The sequence below is a fragment of the Puma concolor genome, chromosome C1, assembly GCF_028749965.1.
Source record: "Puma concolor isolate L17-30 chromosome C1, mPumCon1.1.hap2, whole genome shotgun sequence".
NCBI lineage: Eukaryota > Metazoa > Chordata > Mammalia > Carnivora > Felidae > Puma > Puma concolor.
Window position 1 is genome coordinate 28,411,763 of NC_141674.1, and position 25,114 is coordinate 28,436,876.

The 25,114-nt window shown below is 54.5% G+C and overlaps 1 protein-coding gene across 1 annotated transcript in view; it reads right to left on the reverse strand.

Moving 5' to 3' along the window:
* Positions 1-25,114, reverse strand: part of GRIK3 (glutamate ionotropic receptor kainate type subunit 3) — a 229,985-nt gene that overhangs the window by 23,286 nt on the left and 181,585 nt on the right. Inside the window, exons 10-11 of the mRNA XM_086716491.1 lie at positions 19,262-19,465; positions 4,927-5,150 (exon numbers count right to left, since the gene is read on the reverse strand). Coding sequence (XP_086572617.1) covers positions 4,927-5,150; positions 19,262-19,465 — 428 coding nt within the window. The remainder of the gene's footprint in view (positions 1-4,926; positions 5,151-19,261; positions 19,466-25,114) is intronic.

Consider the following 25,114-nt stretch of genomic DNA (forward strand, 5'->3'; position numbering starts at 1 on the left):
TGCTGCCCCTTTAACACCGATCGACTTAGTGTTCTGCCGGGGAGGCAGGGAATGGGAACTCAGGGCCATTTTGCTTCTCGTTCTTTATTGTTAGTGCCCTTTTCTGGCTGTAAAAAGTAATTCAGCAGTATCTCTTAAAATTAGAAGTGCACATGCCCTTCAACCTAGCAATTCTGCGACTCGTTATCCAGCCTAGAAAAAACGCCCGTACACGAGCATAAAGAGGGTGTTTATCAAAGCATTGTTTGTAATAGCAAAAACTGGAAACAGCCTAAATGTCCTTCAACAGAAAAATGATTAAGTAAACTATGTCAGAACCATACTCTGCAATGTCACACGGCTGATGGGAGAGAATGAGGGATGTCTAGATGTCCCGACAGGGAGAGTCCTTCCACACATGCTGTTGGGTTAAAAAAAAAAAAAAAAAAAAAAAAAGATAAAAATACGAACAATATGATCACATTTATATAAATAGATTCCTAAAGACACAGCCCTACACCTCTTCACATACATGTGTATACAAACCCATTGGAAGAGTCTGGAAAGATTCCTGTCTAAAAATATCAGTGTTGCCCTCTGGGGAGGGGGTCAGAATGGTGGCAGGAATTTCAGGGAAGCCTGTTGCCTTATATGGATTATATTAATTTTTAAAAATAAGAATTGGCTTTTCTTTTTTTTAATATTTTAATGCTTATTTATTTTTAATTTTTTAATATTTATTTAGTTTTGAGAGAGAGAGGTGAGTGGGAGAGGGGCAGAGAGGGAGACAGACACAGAATCTGAAACAGGCTCCAGGCTCTGAGCTGTCAGCACAGAGCCCGACGCGGGGCTCGAACCCATGAACCATGAGATCATGACCCGAGCCGAAGTCGGACGCGGAACCGACTGAGCCACTCAGGCGCCCCAAGAATCGGCTTTTCAATTACTTACATACTTAAAATGGAAAAAAAAAAAAAAGAAGCAAAACATGCTCTTCATAAAATATTCAAACGGTCTAGAAGAATACAGTGAAAAAGTGAAAAGTACTGGAGGGTTCCCACCCCCGGAGAGAACAATGTGTTACATAAGTGTTCAGATTTTTTCGCTCTGAATCTACAAATACCTGTATGACAGGAAAAAAAATTGTTACTTAAAGCCCCCCACTGCCTTCTAAGGAAGAGAAGTCCTGATTACGGAGGGATCTTTGTTTATCGCAAAAGGGTTGCAGTTGGAGGGATCTTTGTTTATGGCAAAAGTGTTGCAGTTGAGGAAGTGTAAAGCCGGAGGAGGCTAGAGTCCTGGGGGGGAGACTGAGAGCCCGTGGAGACGGTCCCCAAGAGGCTGGCGTGGCTGGCGTGGCTGGCGTGGGGTAGAATGCTGAGACGAGAGACCCAGAAGGAGAGACGTGTCCAGGGGAATTTTGTTTTGTTTTTTAATGTACGATACGCTTTAAGCATGCTGTTGTGACTTTTCCAGCCCCCTCTTTAAAAGCTTTAATGAATTATACATTGATCGCCAAAGCTCGCGTGAGAAGAATTTTGTCCTCACAAGGTGGGAAGATCCTACCCGCGTGAAATTTTAAAGGGAGGCTTCCAACCAAGACGGGGATATTCAAAGGCAGTGGCCACAAACTGGCTAGGGGCTCTAGAAATCCAGAAGGAAGAGAATGAAGCCCGAGGCGAGTGGAGGCGGAGGCTGCTGTGGGAAGGTTCTGGGGAAGAGACCTCTGGAGAGCCACGCATTCAGCGGTCCTCAGATCTCCCCGTGAAGTCTGGGGAGAGGGGTTCCCACGGGACTGCCGGGGGAGCCCAGCAGGCGGCTCTGTAACAAGGTGGACCACCGCCCGGGTCCATGTGTGTGTGGCTGAGGTGTGCCTCATGGATGCACGCAGGAGGGCAAGTCCCTGCTGCATGGCATTGGCCTGCGTGCCCAGACACAGCCAGGTGTAAGGACCCTGGGCCAACAGGGCTTCCCTGGACCAGATGGGCCCGGCTCCACCTTGGGTCCTATCCGAGACGGGTGACAGGACCGTAACAGGGAGAAGCCACGGGGCCTGGGCTGTTGCAGGGCTGGGTGCTGAGCGGGGGAGCAGGCCGACAGAGGAGGCACTGCCCAGGCGAGCCCAGGTGCAGGTGAGGGGAGAAGTCTGATTTGTGAACGAATGTAGAAATGTCTAGAAATGTCGAGGACTATACTGGACTCAACTTTCTGATTTTTTTTTTAAGTTTGTATTTATTTATTTTTGAGGGAGAGAGAGTGAGAAGGGCAGAGAGAGAGGGAGAGAGAGAGAGAAAACCCCAAGCAGGCTCCACACCATCAGCACGGAGCCCGACCCAGGGCTCGAACCAACCAACCGCGAGATCACGACCTGAGTCGAAACCAAGAGTCGGACACTTAACCGACGGAGCCACCCAGGCGCCCCTCAACCTTCTAGTTTCTGAATTGAAACAGTGTTTGTGGTTGGAGAGAGACCTAGGATTTCTGAGACCTGGAAGTGGGCCAAAAAGTGGCAGGTCCCGAAAGAACTTTCACCGAGGGCAAGGACAGCCTCACCTCTGAACACACTGGGAGGTGGGGTGGGAGATAAAGATGATTTCTGACGAGACCCCACCAGTCCTGTGTGCCTACATACACGGTACCTGTGATACTTTTTAAACACACAAAAAATCATACCATAGTACTCCCTAAAATTTGGATTTTCCACTGAATAAGTTACCAGCCTCTTTCCAGATCAGTTCTTCCAGATCTGCCTAACTCCCTGTAATGACTTCATAGGTGCTTTTTACCACCCCTCTGCTGACGAGTGCCGGCAGTCCTGTCCTCTGTGAGAAGGCACACTCCCTCCTTTCCTGTCCTACCTCTCCAGGCATAAAGCAGAACATCGTGGTGGCGGAAGAAGGCCTTGGTTAATGCCTCGACTCCTGGTGCCCGACAGACACAGGCCAGGCCACTTTACAAGACGGACGGTCGTGCGACACAGCAGAGCGGCCCTGAAGTGGGCCTGGGGACCTGCCCACACTTCACGGACCCCACCTCTGGGGCAGCTGTGTCCAGCTCTCCAGCAGCCAACGTGGAGCGGTCTAAAGGACACAGGACACATGGGACGGGGGACAGAGGGCCACCTCTAGCCTATGGATGTGCTGGGCTTGACCCTGACAGTGTTGTAAAAAAATCAAGTTAGCGGCTACCTATAGAAGTCATGAGTTGTACCTTGAAGAATCTACATGTGTCTCTAAAAACCATGAAATCTGCCCTTCTGGCCCCGCATTCCTGCCCAGTGCCGTCTGCTGGAGCCCAGAGAGGCTGTCCTCCCCAGGGGAGCGTCCTCCAGTCTGCTTCCATCTCTCCCCCTCCCTGCTTCCCTCCCTCTCGCTTCCTGTCCAGCCCCACGGGCACCTGTGTTTGCCACCCGACTTCAAACTGACAGGCCTCGCTCTGGGACCCAACTCTGCAAGAAAAAGCTTTCTGACCTTAGGCACCGACTTAGCCGCTCTGAACCTCGTTGGCTACTTCTGCAAAGTGGGGGGAATTATACCCACTTCCCTAGACGTTTCTAAGGATCAGACGGGAAGGGTGTAACATGTGTGTTACCTAACGTGCCAACTGTACTATGACCCTGTTCGCGGCTCTGTGACCGGGTCCCTTGCCCCTCTCCTGTCCTGTCATTCCAGCAGCTGCAGAAATCCCATCTCTTCCAGAAAGTCTCCCCAGCCTAACCTTGGCAAGGGGGCCCCTTTCTTCTTCGCCGGGAGGCAGGAGGCGAAAAGCAGGCTGAAAGGCCAGGGGCTGGAGGGGGACTGGCCGCACACGGAATGGGCGGAAGGAACGCCAGAGAAACTGGCCCTGTTTTGCAGGGGGTGGGGAGCCGAGAGTGGGCTGGAGCTGCTAAAATTATAGTAAGAGCTCTGGAGAGTGGCTCCTGCTTTCAAAGGCTTGTTAGGCCATTAGAGAAAGAGGCGTGATAAAGGCCTCTCCGTGGCAGGCGGGCTGGGCAGAGCAGGCAGGCGGCACCGGCCAGCTGGCAGCCCAGGGCTTCCGAGGCAGGCAGATTTCATCCCTCACATCCTTCCCTTTGGTCTCTCTCTGTGCGGGAGGAGGGAGTGAAAGGGAGCGGGGTGGGGGGAAGGCTTTCAAAGAAGACTCTGGAGGGGGAAGAAAAAAAAAGGCCAAAACACCAAGTCCTTGGATCTCAAATTGCCTCTCTAGAGAAGCCCCTCTTCGCACCTCGTTAGGATTTAGAGAAAAAGGAACCAGGGCAGGGGCTGGGGCCGGAGTCTGGAAGGAGGGGGCAGAGGGCCCAGGGCCCGGGAGCTGCCACCTTGGGGCAGGGGCAAAGGACAAACGTCCAGGTGGTCAGAGATGTGGGTCACACATAAAGTGCCGGGTGACCAGAGTTCAAATGCCCGATGTGTCACTTATTGCCAGGATGGCCTTGGCAAACATGGGACCTCTGTGAGCCTCAGACGTCTCCCCTTCATGGCGGACTGAGAGAATCACTTAAGACAATGGGTCTAAGTTCCAGAGCACAGTGCTTGGCAGACGCCAGGTGCTCAGTAAACACCAAGCTGAACCCGCCCCCTAGTGACCTCCTCCCACCAACCACCATGGACCATCCAGTGCACCTGAGTCTGTCGTACTTGGGTGCCTGGCCCAGGTGAGCAGCTCTGGGTGATGGCTTAACCGGCTCCCAGGGCCTGGGATACAACAGTTGCCTCCCAGTCGTGGACACAGACTAGAGTAAGGCCTGGGGGAGTCACGCCCAGGGTGCTATGGAATGTTGCTTGAAGGATGTAAAGGGATCTGAGCCTCGGTAAGGGACACAGGGACAGGCAGCACAGTGGCCTTAAACGTGGGCCTTCTGTGTGAAGGACTGAGGATGTAGGGACCAGTCTGGCTCCCTAAAATCCCAACCTTGGGCCAGAGCCCTGGCCAAGGCATTACCCTTACCTGGCAATGACAAAGAGGACACAGCTGACACCCAGGTAGGCGAGCAGCACGTACATCCAGATGTCTGGGGACAGCGGGTTGAGGAAGGAGAAGACACTAGGGTTGGTGCCATTGGGTTTTCGATACAGGATGCTCACACCGAGTGTCATGAAGGGCTTGGAGAAGTCGATGGCCTTCTCGCGGACATGGGTGATGGTCAGGGGGGCCACGGCCAGATCTGCCTTCTGCAGTGAGAGAGATATGCACAGACAGACGTAAGAACAAAGCCTCAGACTAGCAGGGGACAGACACCTCTTCCTGGAGGAGGGAGGGTAAGGGAGCGGAATGGAGCCCGTCGTCTGTGCCTTGGGTCACTTGCGCACTCTTCAGTTTCAACTTTTACTAACCTTTGTCCTGCGCCAGGCCATGCCCAGCATCCTGGGGAGACCACGATGAGTTAGACTTGACCCCGTTCTCCAAGAGCTCTTGGCCTCCAGGAAGAGGACAGCAGTATCGACATGCAGAGAATGGAACCCTATTAAAGCTGTAACCCATGGGGGTTCATTCTCAAAATGGGGTTTTGTCAAATAAATATAGTTCAGCAATCCACAAACCTTCAAAAATAGCTCCTGCTCTTTCTCTGTGACTTTCAAACATCATGAATCCACAACCAACCTTATTTGAATCTGTTTTCCTCTCCTCTCCACATCTTGACTGCTTCGCTCTGTTCTGGATATTCTGTACATCCTAACAGCCCCCCAAAACCAGTTGGGCAAAAATAATACCCTCTTTGGAAGGAGTGATAAGTCCAGAGCCCTCTTCCACAGGGGAGGGGAGGGAAGAGAGCAAAGCAGAGGAAGAAAGGAAGGGGGTGGGGAAGGCTAGGAATGTTCCTATGTTGGCCAATGTTAGCTCACCACAATTTTAATGAGGGTAATAATTACAGGTCTGTCTCTTCGGTCTGAGCTTTTCCTGATTAAAAATCTATAATCCCTCATTCTCCCACCTTTCCAGCCTCCACCCCACTGCTCTCCTGCTACATGAGACCCCATGTAACTGCTTCCTGATGACCACATTCCCTTTTTCACCTCCCCGATTTGCACACATTGTGCCCTATTGAGAATGCCCTCTCCCTGCTGTCTCTTACCACCTACGATTTTTCTTTGCACAGGCTACCTCCTCCAAGAAGCCCTCCCTGATAGCCTCCAATTCTAAACTCCCATGAAGCTCGCTCTGCCCCACGGTAAGGTCCTAACCTGCTGAGGTTGAATGCAGGATGTGTGGCCATGTGACTTTTTGTCTTATCTGCCTATTTACCAGTGAGTTCCTAAGTGCAGTTGGGACTGTAGCTGATTTACTGCTTTGTTTGTCCATTCCCAAGCCCCCTCTCAGCCTCTAGAATATTTGTTAGTTAATAGCGTTTTCCTCTGGGAGGGCTCCTGTGGCTATTTACATATCAGAATGTGAATCAAGCTATCACTTCCCTATCTCAGGTGTGGGCAGAACAGAGAGGGAGCTCGGGTCCTAAAGACCAGTACTAAAGACCTTTTTGCAAAGGCGGGGTGGCTGCTTCTGAGATCTCTTTCCAAGGCAATGTGTCTAGGCAGCCACCCATTGGCGTGGCCCAGCTTCATTCATTCATTCATTCATTCATTCATGCGCTCATTCATTCGTTTTATGAGCTCCGCCAAGCACTAGGGATGCAGAGCTCAGCCAAACAGACATGGTTTCTGGGCTTACAATCTGGTGGGGGAGATGGACATTATACAAATTGTTTCCTAAATGGTAACTGTTAACACTAACTCTGACTTCACCAATCCTAGAACAGGAACCAACAACCAAGTTGAAATCAGATTCAAGGAAGGGAAGGCTAATCTGGGTAGAACCCCAGCTCGTAAAAGACTCTGGAGGTACTCCGGGCTGGGGGCGGAGGGCGCTGACGAACACACAACCCTGACGTTGCAACCCCCATGATTTTCCTTTCAGCGGCAGCCCCCTCAGCCGATTATTGACATTGGGAGCCCAAGGGTTCAGCGAACCTTGGAACCTGGGACAGACAGGGAGGAGGAGCCTAATACAAAGGACGTTTCATACTGGGACCTTCCTTTTGTAAATGTCTGAACGCGTGAGTCGGAACTTGCCTAGCTTGGAAGGCAGAGGAAGATGAAATGCTGAGTGGCTCCCTGGAGCCCTGTCAGTTCAGGGTGTGTACAAAGGAATGCGACAAAAGGAGAGAACTATCAGGGAAGGTGCAGAGTGAATAATATGTGTCTTCTCAAGACCTACTACGCTCCGGTCTGGGATGCAAGGCTGAGCCGGAGTCCCAGCTCCCGCTCTTACGGAGCTTCCTGTCAAGTGAGCCCCTGCTGGCGGATGCTGCTGGGACTCAAAGGGGTGGCGGCCAGGGTGGGGCATGCTGGAAGGTTCCTTTCGGTGCTCGTTCTAGGATCCTGTATAATGTTGGCATGACAGGAGTGTAGTGGGCTTCTGATTCTAGAACTTGGCTTCCCCTGGCCCCAACCCTTCAAAGCACATTGCTTTGAGGGGCCCTGCTCTGACTCCAACATCATCGTCACTGCTCATCTGGAGCTGGCCTCTGGGAATGGCCTCTGAGGCTTGGAGTGGGTTCCTGGCAAGAACCTCAAAGTCGATGGTGCCAGTCTTCCTTTGGCTTTGATGGCAAGTTGGATGAAAGGGCTAGTGACTGGGGATCACGGAACCTTCAGGATCTTCCCACCAGCCTCCGGTCCTCCGGCTCTCGCATGCTGGGAGGCGGGCGTCCACGGCATTCTGTGCTTACGGCAGAGAGTCAGCTGGTCAACCTGTCCTTCCTCAAGGGGGTTTTGATGTGTGTTCTCCCTTGGGGCTTCAGGAAAGCTGGTGTTGCGGCCGGAAACACTACATTTCACCGTTGGTTACGATTTCGCTGCTAAAAGGCATTATTTTGTCCAGCTTCCCTTGAAAGAGGGGAACAGATGTCAAGCCTCTGCTGTTTCAGCTCATTACTCAGAACGAAAGGCCCAATCTTGGCAGGCTCTTCCCACTCATGCCAGTTTTCTTTGAGGATGGTTGGTAAAATCGTGGGCTGTCGGAGCTAGATGAGAGACCTTCAGAAACCTCGATTCCAACCTCTATTTCTTATGGAGGGAAACTGAGGCTGCAAGAAGGTCCAAGGGCCTTGCCCTCATATTCACAGCAATCATGCCCTTGGCCAAACCAAACCTGACTTGTCCAGCACGCTCATTGGTCTTTCGGGTGATCTGTTGGTCCCATCTGCCTGAGGACCTTTCCATACCTTTCCTATACCTCTAAAACGGGCCGGACAACCCTTCCTGGGCATTACGTCATCCCCATAAGCAGCTCTCCCTTACCAAGAATCTGTCAGGACGCACCTGGCTCCAGCCTCTCCTACTCTACGCCATACTTGTGCGCGGCCACTTGTCGCCATTTGCTCCACCGTGTGTCCAACAACCAGAACCGAAGGCAAGAACCACTTACCCAGCTACAGCTCCACAGTCTGGCCCTTAGCATCCCGCCCTCTTGGCTGCTGCTTGGATACTCGCCTCGTACCAGAAAGTGAAACCAGGGGAACCCGGCTCCGGGAACAGACTTGTGACCGTGGTCCCACCTCTGGCAACTTATTGCTGATCAGCCTTCTCTTAAGCCAGGGGTCCTCCCCAGGGAAGGATCTGCCCCCCGAGCCCCAGCTTGCTCCATGTGTCCGGTATTCTGGTTCCACCTGCCTCCTCGCGTTCCCAGGTATGGTCTCCATCAGATTCCCCACCTCTGTGCTCAGCCTCTTGGTTGGGATCCCCCAGGATGTCTTGTTACTCAGACTGTGACCTGCCCAGTTAAAACAGTAATGACCACGGTCATTCATGGATGATTCCTATACACCAATCATGGCAAAGCATGCTACATATACTTTACTGCCATATATGACCCCCCCAGCAGCCTCCTCTGGCGGTAAATGTTATTACCACATTCCAGATGAGGGTACTATGGCTCAATCAGGCTAGGAGATTGCTTCGAGCTCTACTGGTCTGAGTGACAGGTGGTGTTTCCAGTACAGTAGAGAGCATAGCTGCCTTCCAAGCGGGTGAATGGCTGAGCCAGTACCTGGACCCCGTTCACCATGACCTCAAACCCCAATGCTTTACCACACTACCATGCAAGTCACGCGTAGGGGGTTGAATTGCGCGCGCCCTCCAAATACGTTCAGGTCCTTGTCCCTAGTACCTGGCAGTGTGACCTTACTTGGAGATAGGCTCTTCCCCCCCGCCCGCCCGCCCCCCCACTAAAATAGTGTTTTATTACTGCCACTGATATTAAACGGCATCAGATAAATTGCTGGGAGAGTGTCTGGGGCTGTGCAAAGAAAGGACATACTCTCACTTCCCCAGAGATCTGTTTCTGGCTCCTGCTGGGTGCCCCTAAATTCATCAGTGTGCCTAACAGCCATTCCCGAGCATGTGGCACTGGGGGCGCTAATTAGGAAATGGCTCCTGGCAGGAGCCTGTGTTTATCCAGACTCCGCATCACAGTAGTTCAGATGTCCCCAGCAACACTCCCCAAGTGGTGTAAAACTCTCATAATACCACTGCTTACCTATCAGAATAGCCAGAAAAAAATATTGATGATACAAGTGCTGATGAGGATGTAAAGCAAGTGAATCCCCCCCCCCCCCCCCGCCAGACTGTTGGCAGGAATGCAAAGTGGTTCATCTGCTTAGGTCACCAGCCATTAGAAAAACACAGAACTCAGGAACAGCTGAATGGAAGAGAGGCACAGGGCAAGGTAAGCGGGAAGGGGCACGAAGCTCCCACGTCCTCTCTCTCTCTCACCATGCGCCCCATATCTCCACCCGTTCACCGACCTGGAAGCTCCGAAAACAGGGTCTTTGCAGAAGGAATCAAGTTAAGGTGAAGTCAATACCGGGTTAGGGTGAGCTCTAAATCCAATGCCTGGTGTCCTTATAAGAGGAGGAGAGGACACACAGGGACACACAGAGGAGGCCCCGTGACAATGCAGGCAGAGACCGGGGTGATACAGCTTCCAGCCAAGGAATGCCAAGGATGGCCGGCCACACCGGAAGCCAGTGGGGAGGCGTGGGACACATTCTCCCTCAAAAGGGACCAATCCCGGGGCGCCTGGGTGGCTCAGTCGGTTAAGTGTCCGACTCTGACTCAGGTCATGATCTCGTGGTTTGTGGGTCTGAACCCTGCATCGGACTCCGTGCTGACAGCTCAAAGCCTGGAGCCTGCTTCAGATTCTGCGTCTCCTTCTCTCTCTGCCCCTCCCCTGCTCGCACTCTGTCTCTCTCTCTCTCTCTCTCTCTCTCTCTCCCTCTCAAAAATAATAAACATTTTTTAAAAACTAAAACAAAAAGGGACCAATTCCACCAACACCTTGACTTCCGATTTCTGGCTTCCAGAACTCAGAACAAATTTCTATTGTGGTCATTTGCTGTGACAGCCCTGGGTCACTCCTACACCTGCCACTTAGATCCTGGGCAGGATGCACGGAGCTCCTTCCACCTCCCCATTCAGATGAGCATTCCGCTATGGCTGGGCCCACCCTGCCCTGTCCCGAATGCGGGTTCCATTCCCAGAGACAAGAACTTGACTCTGGCTCCTGACCATACGCGGCTTTCATTGGGTCTCCCCAGGATACGCATCACATCGGCTGGTGGGGGCTTCTCAATCCTATGGCTGCAGGAACCTGCAGATTCACCTCCACTTCCCTCCAGATGCTTCCACAGCCACCCAAGAACACCAGTCTCGCTCCTGCTACGCATGCAGGACTTTCCCCCAGGGCTGGGTCTGTTGGCTCCCCGCCCATGTGCGTGGTATCCATAGAATTCACCTTCCATTCTTTTCTCAAAGTGATGTTTCTCCATCTAGAATTTCCCCACTCCCAATCCTACTTAACGTAGGTCAAGACTCCCCTCTGGCCCTTAGGATAAAAAAAATTCTTATCAGGGGTTCCTTAAGCCTTTCGTGGCCTAAGACAACTTTCTGTCCAAGAGAATCTTCTGCAACAGTGGGAAAGTTCTACATTTACATCGTCCAATATGGTAACCACTAAGCCACACCACGTGGCTTGTGTAACTGAGGAACTGAATTTATACTTGTATTTAATTAATTTTGAATTAAATAATTTTAAAAATGGATTTTAATTAACTTAAGTTTAAATTTAAATAACCCCAGTAGCTGGTGGCTACTGAGTTGGAAAGCGTGGACCTGGTCCTCCCTGCCTCTCCGGCCTTTCCTTACCTCATGTCCCCTCGTTCGCTTTCTACTGGCTTCTTTCAACCCCCCCCTCCCCCATGCATGCTCTCTCTCACCCCAGGACCTTTGCACCTGTGCGTTTTTCTACCTGGAACTTCTTTCTCCACAAGCTCTCTGTCTTGCTGAAGTCTACTTCTTCAGACCTCAACTCCAATATCACATCCACAAAATCCTCACATGACCTCAGGTCTCCCTGGTGACTCCTCTCATGGCATCAGGTGGGCTTTTTTTTTTTGCTCCTAGCACTGAGCACAGTTGGGTTTTAGAGGGACTGGGTGATTTCTCCCCTCCTGGACCATATAAGCTCATGGGAGCAGGGCTTGAGCCTCTGTCCTCGCACCACACTACGCCCCACGCCTAGCACAGCGCCTGGCTCAAAGCCCGCGCATGGCTGAGGTCGTGGGGCCAAATGATTGTGGATGTAGAGGAGAGACACCCAGCAAGCATGTCCGTAGCATCTGCTGACGGCTCCCAAATTCCAAGCTGAAGAAAACACTGCTCCTGGAACAGCCCCGGACAGGAGCCTGACAACGAACAGCCTCAACAACCCAAAATCGGAATAGAGGGCAAACGGTGCTGGCAGATTCTTGAGTGTCGATGGATGGGTCAACCACTACACCTGTAATTCACATGCAGGCTTCCTGAGCCTGTGGCGGCCTCACCTCCTGCCCGTGGGAAACGAGGCCTATGTCTCTCCCTGGCCCGGGAGAACTGCTATCTCTGTCTCCTTCAGGAAGGAAGGGCGGGTCTTCCCTGTTTCAGAGCCACAGGCACCCCAGGACGGACACTGCTGGAGCTCCGTCTCCAACCACCGGTTCCTCTCCCCCCACCTCACAGGGCCCCGAAGGTGGCATCAGCCCAGACAGGCCCTGCCCTGCAAAGCCCGACGAATTGGGGGCAGTGAGCCCCTCTCCCTCCACATGCTGCTAGGTCCCAGTGATGCGTTCCCATAGCCTCCCATGAGGCTCCCCGGTGCCCTTGGCACAACTAAATTCTTATTTGTGAGTCACCGTTTAACACCTCGCTCATCTGCAGGTACATAATCTCCAGGAGGGCAGGGACTGAACTGATGTATCCCCCACATTAGCACAAAGCCTGGCACTAAGAAGCTCAGGAAAGTTCTTTGGTAAGATGGAGCAATGAAGTACCCCCCAAGGGTCCTGACCAACCCTTACCCCAGCCTAACGGGCAGAGCTCTGGCCTCAGTTTCCCTAATCAGTACCCCCATTGTCCCTGAAGCCACACGACCCATGCCAGTCGGCCCGGACCCTGCTCCCTTGCCTGTCTTTTTCCAGAGTTAGGACTCTGCTCCCTGGACCCCGGTCCTTGATGGGCCCCTTACTTCTGGCCTATTCGTTGAAAGCCCTCACCTGTCCTCATGGCCGTCCTCAGGTAGGTCCTAGTGACTATCTTTAGTTTCGCATCCCTCCCTAGTCATTGCCCGGGACTTCATCAGCACTGTGGCCACTAATAGCCTGGGAAAACTCAGATATATCTAAAGAGATGGGGACGGGTGCCATGTAGACATGACTGAGGGGTCACGGACCCATGCTTCACACACAGCCCTCCGGAGCTGCTGGGCGCCTGACAGTGAGAAATGAAGTCTGTGCCTTTCCCGGGCCTGCGAGAAGGGCCCGATTCCCACCTCCCACCAAAGGCTGTCCTGCGTCTGTCTTTTAGGACGACTCAGTAGGTGTTCCCCACTTTGTGGCACACTGTGGGGGATGAACCACACCTGCATTCCCCCCTCTAAGAGAAGCCCCCTTCCCCATGCCCTGCACGACCCCAAGGGTGGAGAGGCTGGCATCCTCAGTGCGCCACCCCCCCCCCCCCCCCCCGCCCCAGGTAGGTACCCCACCCATGCCCTGGATAGCTCTTCCTCAGTATCTCTTCCTGACCCTCAGGCTCACTCAGGACCATCCCGCTGTGGATGCTGCTGCAGGGGCCTGACTGGTTCCCACGCCTGCTGTGCCAGACCCGGAAATGCATGGAAGTCCGGAGCCTGGGGATAAACCTGTTCCCCCTTCTCCCTTCACCCTGAGACACCCCTGGCAAGGCCTTCCCAGGGTGCCGACTCGGAGACTGGGCACACTGAGCGCTGACCGGCTCAGTGCGGAGCCCTCGTATGGCCTGTCCTGCTCCCACTCCACTTCTGCCCCTCGCTCTCTCCCTGGCCCCCCAGCCCTGAACTAAGCAGTGGCATCTAAGCCTCCGTCTCAGGCTGTGCTCTCCAGCAGCCAGGCTGAGACCGTGTTCCATAAGGTTTTGTGGAATGAAGGAAGGAGCAGGTGGCCCTCAGTAGGGGGTCAAGTATGTCCCTATCGCTCCCTCTGACTTTTGTTTCCTTCCAGTCCCCCCTCACCCTGGCCACCTGTGCCTTGACCACTCTTGCTTCTGGCTGTCTGGACACTGACCTCCTGCCAGGCTCTTTTCCAGGTCTTTCCCAGGTTGCTCTCTGCTGGCTGAGTCCTGGCAGCTAAGAGTCCTTCGGTTGAATATCACTGTGGTCCGGGTCCTTTCTGCGTCCCTCGCCTGTTTCCCTGCTCGTTCTCAGGCAGATCCCGAGCTGCCCCAGAAGTCTTCAGTCATTGCTCTGGGCAACCCGGCCGCCCTGACAAGAGTCCACCTTGGCACTCTATCAGGAAATCCCCTGCCCTCAACTGCCCTGTCCCATCCAGGATTCCACCTGCCTCAGGTGAGCTCCCAGCATGCCTTGCGCTGGCCAGCCTGAAGGAGGCGGTGTGGCAGAGCCTTTCCTGGCCACACGAACAGGGGCCCGGGGCCCCTTCTGACACTAAAGCACGTAAGCCAGAACTAAAATCCGGGTTATTGGCTGGAAAGCAGGGGACAAAGCGGGTGATGGGGTCACAGCCTTGCTTGACGCCTGACCGTCCGCTTGCACAGGATGGGAAGCTCAGTGGTTATGACGCCACAGCCACGTCTCTGGGGGAGGCGTGCAAGTCCGCGTGCTCATTCGCCGGCACCTGCTCTGTGTGCCCAGCCCATGCCAGGCGCTCGGGCAGCAGCCCAGAGCAGTTCATCAGGCACTCGCTGTCTGGAAGAAAGGTCGGGCGGGGGAAATGGGCACTTGCGGCTATGCCCTCCTCTTCGCTCTGCACTCAGCACTACAGGGGGGCACAGGGGCTGTCCGGGCAGTGCTATTTCTTTCACGAGGGCAGAGACGACAGGCCGGGGCTACCCATGACTGCTCCTTGTCTCCATCTGGTTCTATCCCCCATCTTGGTCCAGCCCCATCCGTGAGCCGGGGAAATCTCCTTATCTGCTGTAGGGAGACGGAAGGACTTAGAGAGAAGAGAACCGACGGCTCCCTGTGGCCTGGAGGGCATTTACGCGTTCCCTCAAGGCCAGGCTCTGCTTCTTCTCTGCCCCACCCATCCCCTCCGATTCCAGGGCTGAGAAAGGCAGCCAGGACAGGATTTCTGGGTCTCTGAGAAGAGTTTGCAGGAAGTCAGGCCAGAAGCGTGCAGGAAGCCCACGCGGAGGGCTGACCGTGCACCCTCAGGAGATCTCAGTGTGTCCATGCTTTTCCAGCAGCCTCTCTGCCTTTGGCCCCTGCCACCCGTGCTCCCCTGGTTCTCCTTCTTCCTCTCTGGCAGCTCGGGCATCTTTTTTTTTTTTTTTTTTTTTTTTTATAAATATTTATTTGTTTTGGGGAGACAGAGAGACAGAGCGCAAGCAAGGGAGGGGCAGAGAGAGAGGGAGACACAGAATCCGAAGCAGGCTCCAGGCTCCGAGCTGTCGGCACAGAGCCCGATGCGGGGCTCGAACCCACAAACCGCGAGGTCATGACCTGAGCCGAAGTCGGACGCTTAACCGACTGAGCCGCCCGGGCGCCCCAGCTCCGGGGTCTTATAGAGTCCTCCTTTTCCTCTCTCCTTACACTTCCATGCTGTTTAGGTCCTGCCCAGGTTGCCATCTCTCCTCTGCCCAGCGGTCCCGCCTCTGACTGTCTCCTGAGGTTCCCCCTCACCCCCCGAGGCTGTGCTGATGACCCCCAAAACTTAGCCTCCCGCCTTGTTCTGTCCTCTGAGGGCCCAGCCATCTGGCCAGCCACCTGCTGGGACCCCAACCCCAGAATGATCTCTGTACCTCCCGCAGTCCTCTATTTTGCCAAGAGGCTCCTCACTTAGGGAAGACATTGCCACCTTCCCAGCTAGAAATTCACACCCCGTCCTGGTGCAGAACTCCTCCCTGTCCCTCACCTCCTTCACCCAACCATCCGCCAATCTTCTCGATGCTACCTCCTCATCTCCATCCTGTGCCACCCACCTCCCTCCTTTTCCATGCTTGCCTTCACCCAGGTCGCAGTCACGGCCTCCAGTACCAATCTCACGTGACCCCCTCACTCTACCTCTTCCAGCCGTGCCCTGTAGCTCTCAGGATGGAAATCAAATCCCTCCGTTTAGCACTCAAGACTCTTCAAGACTCGTCTCTTGCCCCCTTCTCCAGCAGCAGCCTCTCTTCTCGGATTCAGACTCTCCACACTCTGAGAGCTCTGTTTCCACTCTCCAGCACGATCCTGGACACCGGGTGCCGGGACAGAAGCTCTGGATGGCAGGAAAGGCCAATGCCCCAAGTGAAGTAAGGGGCTGATGCCTTCGTGTGGGCCTCAGTTCCGCGTGAGTCTAATCGGTGTGAGTCAGTTTCCTGAGGCTATTTGGATCCAGAGGCTATCAGATCCGGGATCACTGTGGCCCACCAGGATGACCACAGCTGAGGGGCAGGCCCCTGCCACCACCATCATGTTCTTCCATGTGCACACTTTAGACAGCAGGCCTGTCCCCGTAGGAACGCTGACGAGCAGGACAGCTCCCAGCTGCTGCCCCATTTACGGAGCGCCGGGCACTCTGCTAAGCAACTTTGGGCTGTATCTCATTAAATCCTCCTACAGACTCGGGGAGAAAAGGCTTTTTTTTTTTTTTTTTTTTTTATTCCCATTTTACAGATGTGGAAACGGAGGCCAGAGACGTTGAATATGTGCTAGACTCGGAATCTGAAGTCACCTCTCTCGGATTCCAGAGTCGTTAAAACACCCGGGAGCAATTTAAGGCATAGACGGGAGCAGAAGACCTTCAAGAAAGAGGAAATGACAGATAGCGGGCAGTGAAACTGGAGAGAGCGACGGTCTGGGAGAGCTGGGGTGATGGATGGAGAAATCAGGCTCTGTCCTATCCTGTCTGTTGCTGGCCCTGGGGGAGAGGGCAGGGCTGGGGGAGGGGAGCATGTCAGCAGGAGGGGGTCGCACCCCGCACATGCCATCTTCCCCCATAACCCTGGCTCCCTGGAAGGCCGTGTGGCATGGGACAGAGGTGAGCAGAGTGTCAGAGGAGGACTGAAGTCTTGCTGGTCAGAGGCTCCACCTGGGGCCTCCAAATGGGCCTCGGGGGTCAGATTCTTGCAAAGGCAGGCATTCATCACTTTTACGTCTACGTTCAGATCCCTAATAAGAAAGTAATAATATTGCCAAGCCTTTACCACGCTATCTATGAGCTAGCGAGAAGACTAATTATCTGACGACACTAATAAATGGTTATGATGTTATTAAAAATGGCACCAAGCTAGGATTTATAGGCTCATCAATTGTAGGGAATCGGGTTTAACAAGGTCCCCTGCATGTCCCGTCAGGGCCCGCGCCTTGATGGATACTGGGCTGCACGGAGGCCACAGACGAGGCCCCCTCTTTTCCCCAGCTGAGGGTCAGCTTACAGAGGTCTGGTTGCTGCTGGGTTTTTCTGATCCACCCCCTTGCAAACGCTCTCCAAAGCTCTGGATGCTGGAGATGCTGTGACTGAGGAGGCTGGCACCAGCCCAGCTCACTTCCACATGTGGCCTCCGCTCTCCGTGTGACCCCCTCTTCCCCCGCAGCCCCGCCGGCCTCTGCAAATGACAGGCTCGGAACCCACCGGGGGCCCCGCGTTCCAGAGCCCCACTCACAGAGCAGGAGTGGGGGAGCTGATAAATGGAGATGCCTCTGGGGCCTGCTGACTAATTTCCATAATAATTATAGTTATTACTAATAATGGTGACAACACCACTCCCTTCCGTTTATATTGAATTCCACGATCTAGGAGTGCTCCCCTACCAGCTCTCTCCTCCCAGCCACTCAACATGCTGGGAAGAACGCAGGGCAGGTATTAGTATTCTCACTGTTGAGTTAGAAAGTGGAGTTCAGGGACACAGAGGTACTTCCTGAAGCCCCCTCCCCCGGCCTCGAAGGAATAACCATAAGGATAAAGACGAAAACAAAGCAAGTACTGACATAATGCACATGGGTGAACGTAGCCCTCCCGACAACCTATGGGGCTGGTTCTGTTACCATCATTCCCATTTTACAGATAGGGGGACTGAGACATAGAGAGGCCAAGACGCTTGTCCAGGGCACACAGTAGCAAGTGGCAGAGTGGGAATCAAGCGCAGCCCAAGTTCATGCCCTTTACCCATTACAGCCTCTCTACCGGCCTTCCACAGGAGCCCGATTTCCTGGGGCCTAGGAAATGATGCCAAGGCAAAGCTCTTCAGGAGCCTTCCCACTCTGAGCTCCAGCTCCCTCCCTTCCAAGTCTCCAAAGTCCCCGCTGGGCGTTCCTTTCAGCAGGGGCCGGCGGGGAGAAGAGTGACAACAGTCCCAGAGTCCCAGCAGCTGGTACTTTTCAGGCAAAGGTCTGAAGCCTACCTCTCTGCCCTGGCTCCTGCCACAGATGGCTCTTTGCAGAGGTTGGACAGAGCTTCAGAAAGCAGAGAGCCTCCAAAGATTTTGCCGCTTGGAAATCCCAGCTCCCCCACTTACTAGCCGTGGGTCCGCACCTCTCTCTGCCTCGGCTTCCTCATCTGTGAAAGGGGTGGTGATAACAGCACCCACCTCACGGGCTTGTTGCGAGGAGAACTGAGAGAAGGGATAGAAGGGGGTCTGGCATAGGTTAGGGCCTTGCATACGTTAGCAGGTCCTTGATGAGCAATGCCTCTGGAAAGCTGAGGGCCCCCGGCTGGAAGGCAGGCAATGTTTCTTACGTGCCAGCTGAGCCTGTGCTAACGGCTCCTCACTGAATTCCCGCAACAAATGCAGAAGCCTTGGTAGCTGTGGCTTACTCCTATTTTAGACGTGAAGACACTGAGACTCGACGAGGTTGATGAACTTTCTCATCCCACACCTATCAGGTGGTAGAGTGGGGATCTGAACCTGTTCTATCCGACTGCAGCCCGGGCTCCCGACTTACTGCCTCTGACAAGCCTTCCTCTTACCGAGGGCTTCCCGTGGGCCGCACCCCGTGCCTCGTACCTCCCATCCCGTGTCACAATAATCCTATGAGGAAGGGAGGATTAACGCCCATTTGACGGATGAGGAAACCACTTACAGAGGTCCCCTGACCTGCCCCGGTTCACACAGCTGATGAGAAACGGCACTCGACCCTGGGGCCCTTGACTTCCCCCCACCTCCCTACCTTGTGGTGACCCTACACTGTGGCTTCTGTCTTCCTCCCAGGGTCCCATGAACCCCAGACCCCTCCTACCAGCTGCTCCTTTGCCCCCCAAAGCTCTGCCTGTCTGCTTCCCTGGGTCACCTCCCCGTTCGGGCACAGAACTGCCCAGCTGGGCCTTGCCTGTCCCTTCATACAGCCCTCAGCTCCGTGCACCACCTGTCTCCCCCATGGGGCGCAAAGCTGTTCAGGCACCGATGAATCTAACTCCGTGCCCTAGAGTGTGGGAAAGTGTCTTGCATGGGCACCTTGCCTACATGGCTGGGGCATCCTCTGGTCACTCTTAGGGGAGCAGGAGGCAGTGGGGAGCTGAGGCATCCCTCCAGAGGGAGCTCACCAAAGTCACCAAAGTGGGGAAGGCTCGGTCAGATGGGAGGCAATACATTGGTGCAGGGCAACGTCTGGGACCCGGGGAGCATGAGCAAGGCAGGCCCAAGGCAGTTGGGTCCTCCCCAAGGTCACAACCTTTGTCTCCATCTTTCCTGCTCCCCGGAGCCCCCACCTGCCAGGATGCCCCACCCTGATGTGTATGGACTTGGCCAAGCCTCCCAGGGGGTGCCCTCCTGCTTACATGGTCGATGAGCTCCTTGATCATGCCGTTCCACTGGCCCTTGTCGTCCTGTGCCCCGTACTTCCCGTCCTCCACCAGCCGGATCTCGTAGGAGAAGCCGAGGATGTGGGCCAGCTCCTTCAGCAGGTCGATGCAGTAGCCCTCGAAGCGGTCATTCCCGAACAGCGTCCGGTCGGACTTCCGGAACATGACAAAGGGCTCCTCCTGCAGGGACAGATGGGAGAGGGGCTGACCAAGGCTGAGTGGGTTGGGGGGAGAGCTCAGGCTGGAACTTCGGCTTGTGCGTCTAAGAAGCCTTGTGGGGGGGCCAGGGGGCTTAGGAGAATGGCCTGTTAAGTCAGGCCAACACTGTGCCTCACAAATAGGCACCTTCTCGCAGTCCCTGGCTCGAGGTGGACTAATTGTCCCCTGGTCACAGAGCTAGTAGGTGGTGGAACAGGCATTTGGACACAAGACGATCTGATTCTGAATCCCAGACTCTCTGCTGCACCATCCATGAAGGCCAGTGGTTCTCAAAGAATGGTCCCCAGCCAGCAGCACCCAGGAAGTCCTCAGAGATGCACACTCTCGGGCTCCACCCAGGCCACCGGGCCAGAAGCTCTGGGGTGGAGCCCAGGAATCTATTTTAAGACGCTCCCCTCCAGGGGATTCTGTTGTCTGCTCACCCTGCGGCACAAGGCTCTCCGTCCAGTATCCTCCCTGACTTCTCCCCCAAATACCTTCTCACGCCCCCCGATACCTCTCTCTCCTTCAGAGGATCTCAGTCTCCAGCATTAGGATTTGCTGTGGAGAGCCTAGCACGCAGCCCAGCAAGGGAGTGCTTGACAGACAGCGGCTGGCATTGCCTCCTCCCACCTTGACCTCACCCTTTCGGGGGTGGGGACCCACAATCCCATTTTACAGATGTAGTAAGGGAGCTCACGAGGACAAGTGACTGGTGTGAGCTCGCCCTCCTAGCATGGAGAGGATATGAACTCAGGCTTGTGTGGCCCCAGAGTGTAAGCTCTTAACCGCCTCACTGTGCCAGAGGCGCGGAGCCACAAGGGTGCCTCTCCCTGGTGGGCACGGGGTCCCCGGAGGTAGCTTGTAGGGCACAGGGCCCCCTATCCCTTGTCAGGCTCCCTCCCTGCCAGGCGATGGGGAGCCTCAAGGGGCTTAGAATAGGGCACAATTATTTAAGAAACAAACCCCTCGCCGCCCTGCAGAGAACTCGAAGAGACAGGACAGACAGTGGAAAGTAGCCATTGATTGACCTTGTCCAGTCTGAGGTCCAGGAAATGAGGAACCGTGGGCTCTGCTGTGGCAAAATCCAGGCGCACAGCACTGTCCGGAACCTGGGTCAACACACAAGTCTGTGTTTCCACTGGCTGCATCCACCCAGCTGCACTGACAAACCCCTGTCACCAGGCTGCGGGAGACAAGCCACCTCTCAGCAAACTCAACGTTTACTGAGCTCCTACTATGCACCCGACACGGCCTTAAAGTCTCTCAAGGGTTGTTTGAGGCAGGCCTCACAGGCTTGCAAGACAGGTGACATTATCCCCATTCAATAGATGAGGAAAACTGAGGCTCAGGGAAGGTCAGTAAGTTGCTCAAAACTTACTGCAAGAACTGAACTGCAATCTGATAGAGGCTAGCTCCAGTCCTTCATGCCCGTGGCCTCTTGTTGGGCCTTAATCTTCCCTAAAGCCACCTCAGCATCCCCACCCCCATGTCAGAATGCCTCAGGTCTTTAGCTGACAGGTGACACAGTAGCTGACAGAGGGCACGTGTCCTGGCAATCCCATGTGCACATGCCCACGAGAAGGCACACGCCCGATTATGGAGGTGTCTTACCATTTTGTCAACCAGAGTGGCTATTCCTTTGACACTGTGGGCCCGTGGGGCAGGGTGAGCAATGAAGTCCCCAGAGGACACCCTCACCGGAGAGTCTCAGAAGCAGGAACCCACCAGCAGCCTCTTAGCGGGCTCCCGTGGGTTCAGGTGGCCCCAATTCTCTGGCCCTGTTCCCCCAGCACTGCTACCTTTCAAAACCCCCACCCCAGGACTCATTTACTCTAAATTTTCAACAGTCCTTCGGGATGCCTCACAGAAAGGATGGGGGGGAGCGTGGGAAGCCCCAAAGGGTTCCCGCCTCTCTAGGGATTCTGAGAAAACCACCTCATAGCCTAACTGGGTGAACACTGGGTCCTTCAGCTTGAGTCCATGCTGAATCTCTGAATCTGTGTGCCTCCTATCCCACCCTACAACCAAGTAGGCAGCTCACAAGGTCGGAGAAGAGAGCCCAGGTGGGGGCGGGGAAGGTTCTGGGGCTACTTGGAGAGAAGGGGGGCTTTGGTTTGGGCACACATTGCCATTGTGCAAATCCGTCTCTGGGAAGGTGCTGCCCGAACCCTGGCAGGGGGCCTAGTGAGTGAGAGTTTCAGTCCTAACCTCTCCTTTTGCTTGGACATTCTTGTGCAGTGAACAACGTGCACCACTGTACCTGGCGGTGCCCTGATCTTAGCTCAAGGAAAGAACTGGAGAGAAGGTAATATCTCCCCCAGGGGGATCACCAACCACACACTGAATCCTGGGCACAATTTGCCTCCTTCTGTAAAATGGGGATAATAATGGAACCTACCAGACAGGGTCGTTGTGAGGATAAACGAGTCAATCTGCGAAAAGCACTTACAACGGTGCCTGGCAAATGTAAGCTGCCAATATGACTTATTTATTTATTTATATCAATATCATTACCTTCTCTCTGTGTGCCGGGTAGTCCATTACTGCAGTGCCCTTTCCAGCCTAGAGACCATGCCCAAGGTCAGCAAAGGTTAAAAATCATAGCTGGCAGCCGAAAACCATTTCGGAAAAGGTCCCAGAGATAGCTCACTTCCTGACCCTCCCTCCACGCCCCTCCCTGGGCCTATTCTCTAAAATTAGCACTTCATTTGTGAAGCCACCACAGCCCCAGAATCTATACATCTCCATATAAATACGCTGCCTTCGGAGCAGCTGTAAAATGCCATTAATTTCGGGAAGTGCTTTGCGGATGGCATACATATTTAACAGCCAAAGCCCAGAGCATTAAAATGGTGCTCGCCTTAGTAATGTGTCTCTAGACCTGCAACATTTCCTAGGGGGTAATTCTGAACTCCGCCAACTACTTATTCATGGACTATTTCACAATTTATTACTGGAAATGTCCAGACAGCCAATTCACAAGCTCTCTCGGCTGCTAATCGATTGCTCAGTGAAGGTGCCCTCAATTTCATAACTTCACGCTCTTCTATTGCTCTGGGAGAACAGCCGTAGGAGCGGGGTAATATTTCTCTTCAACAAGTCACAGGAAACAGGGGTCCAGAAAAATAACCTTTCCCGACTTTTCGTTGCCAGGGCTCACTTAGTCTGGTTTCTCTCTGATCACTTATACCAACGTGAGAGCCGGGCCTTGTGGTCAGTTTTTCCCTGCAGCAGGACCTGTGGAGGTGGGAAGGGGTCGTTTAGGGGGGGGGGGGCGGGGGGGGGAAGGATCCAGGGTGAGCTGCCGGGTATCAGCATTCCCAAGCCCCCTTCTGATACAGGCAGTGTTAACACACACCTGTATAAGCATCCACACCTGTACACAATGCCACGGGCACTAATACCCCCATTCTCGATGTCCTGTCTGCCCAGTCCTGCTTGGACACAGAAGCTGAAGGCCCTGGATCCAAGGCCTCGGTTGCTGCCTGTTAGAACCAGGACAGAGCATTAGGAGTCCTCCCGGCCCAGCAGGTGGGGCCCGGAGGGGTCCCTGGCCTGGGACGGTTCTCCCCGCCCACACCCTGGCCTCCCTTTGCTTTTCTCCTTCTCCTGTGGCCTGGCGCCATGGGTCCCGCCTGCCTGGGAGTCTTACGAGGGCCCAGCGTGCACAAGGCACAAATACACCCATCGGTGTGTATCCAGACACCCGGGTGTAGCTGGTCCAGTCCCACACCCACACACGTACCCACAGGCACGTCGACACCGCTGCTTTCTTCAGCAGCCCAGAGAACCCTGAACCTTCAAAGGCAGGGCCCCCAGGAGTGAGTCAGGTGCGTCAGGTGTGAGCTGAGGTTGGGGCGGATGAATTTTTCAGGAGCCCGTGCAAGAGCAGAACCAGAGCAGAAGCCAGGGCCAGGCAAGGAGGGGGCGGGAGGGGGCGGGTGAGGGCAGGCTTCCAGGCTCTTGCTGCTGCAGCTTGACCTCAGGCACGGGAAAGGCCATCTGCAGCTTGGAGGGGCCGGGGGTGGGTGGGGGGAGTGGAGTCAGGGCTCTGTTCATCTGTGTGTCCAGGTTGAGCCGCGCTTTGCACCTAACTCCAGGTTCCGGGCTAGGAGAGGAGAGGAGGTAGGTTTAGGGGCAGCCCACGGGGAGCTGTGGCCCCTCTGCCACACCCAGATTCCAGGAAAAAGAAAGAAGAGAGACCCCTCTCAATAGGGGTCCAGCCCTGTTCTCTAAGGGGAAAGTAGTTGGATGCTCCTGAACTGTGCTTCGGTACCCGCCTGTCACTCAAAGTGCCGTTGCCTGGACAACGCACTTCCAGGCTGGCTGGCCCACCCCACCCGTCAGTGCTCTCAGCGGGAGGTGCTGGCCCCGCTTTCACCAGCCAAGCAGGGTGGAGGTGGGGGCTGGGTTTTCAGCCAGAGCAGCTGGGGCTGGGCCACCCTCCGCCACTGGAGTAGCTGTCCCAAAGAGAGCACCCCCGCCCCCCCGGGGCTGTGAGACACTCAGACCACCCTGAGACTTTCAGGAGCATCTGGACCGGCTCTAAGTTTCCATGAAGGAGGCGCTAGGCCAGTCCTCTCCTGGGAGTGGGCCCCTCTCACTCAGGAGACTCGGGGGACATTTTCAGCCGGACACAGACTTCCTTGCAGACTAGCGCAAAGGCCGTGCGTCACATCATCCCCTGTCCCCATCAGGGATACTCCACAGGCTCTCTCTGCCATTTCTCTTCCTCCAGAAAAGACTGGGCTTCTCTCATTGACCCGCAGGGAGAAGCAGACCCTACTGTCCATGAGCTCGGGGCAGTGGGGATGCAGAGAGCAATCACGGGTCCCCCGCCCCCTGCCTCAGTCCATGTGAGCATCTGATACTGCAGGATGGGGTTAAGATGGTTGGTGGGACACGCCCTTCGGGTAGGTCGGTAGCTTTGTCAGAGGTCAAGGCAATAGGGGCCAGGGGTGGGGAATTACCATGATGTCAGGCCCAGGAGCTCAGACCTTGGGCAGAGCGGATGAGAAGGTGGTGGTCGGGAGCTGCAATCTGACATATCGGTAGGAGACTAGAACTAGGAGGGACACCGGAGGTCAAGGTCACAAACCCTAAGGCCTCCAGGGGCCGGCCAGGGAACAAGGAGGCGAGAGGCAGCTGAGTGTCAGCAGTGGGTAGTGGTGGGGTGCTGTTGGACGCAAGTTCCAAGTCTGTAGGGTACCCTGTGCTGGAGAGAACCTCTGTGGTCATGGTCAGGGGTCAGTCTTCAGAGAAGTCCAGGGCTCAGCTGGGGACAGAAGCAGAGGTTTTCTCTACAACACTCTGCATACTGCACTAAGCCTGCGCTCTCTGGGGACCGGATCTAGAATCGGTAATAGTAATTAGTAACAATAGCAGCTACCATTTGGCATGCATTTATACGTATTAACGTATTTGTATTAATTACCAACAAATTACAGAATATAAATTATTCATTTATTGACTTATCTTCATGAATCACTCTGCCTCTCAACTCTATGGAGTAGACACAGTTACCGCCATCTCTCTTTTTCAGGTGGGGAAACTGAGGCATGGAGCGGTTAGGCAGTTTTCCAGCGTCACAGGCTGGATAACAGTAAAGCCAGGGCTCAGACCCGAAGG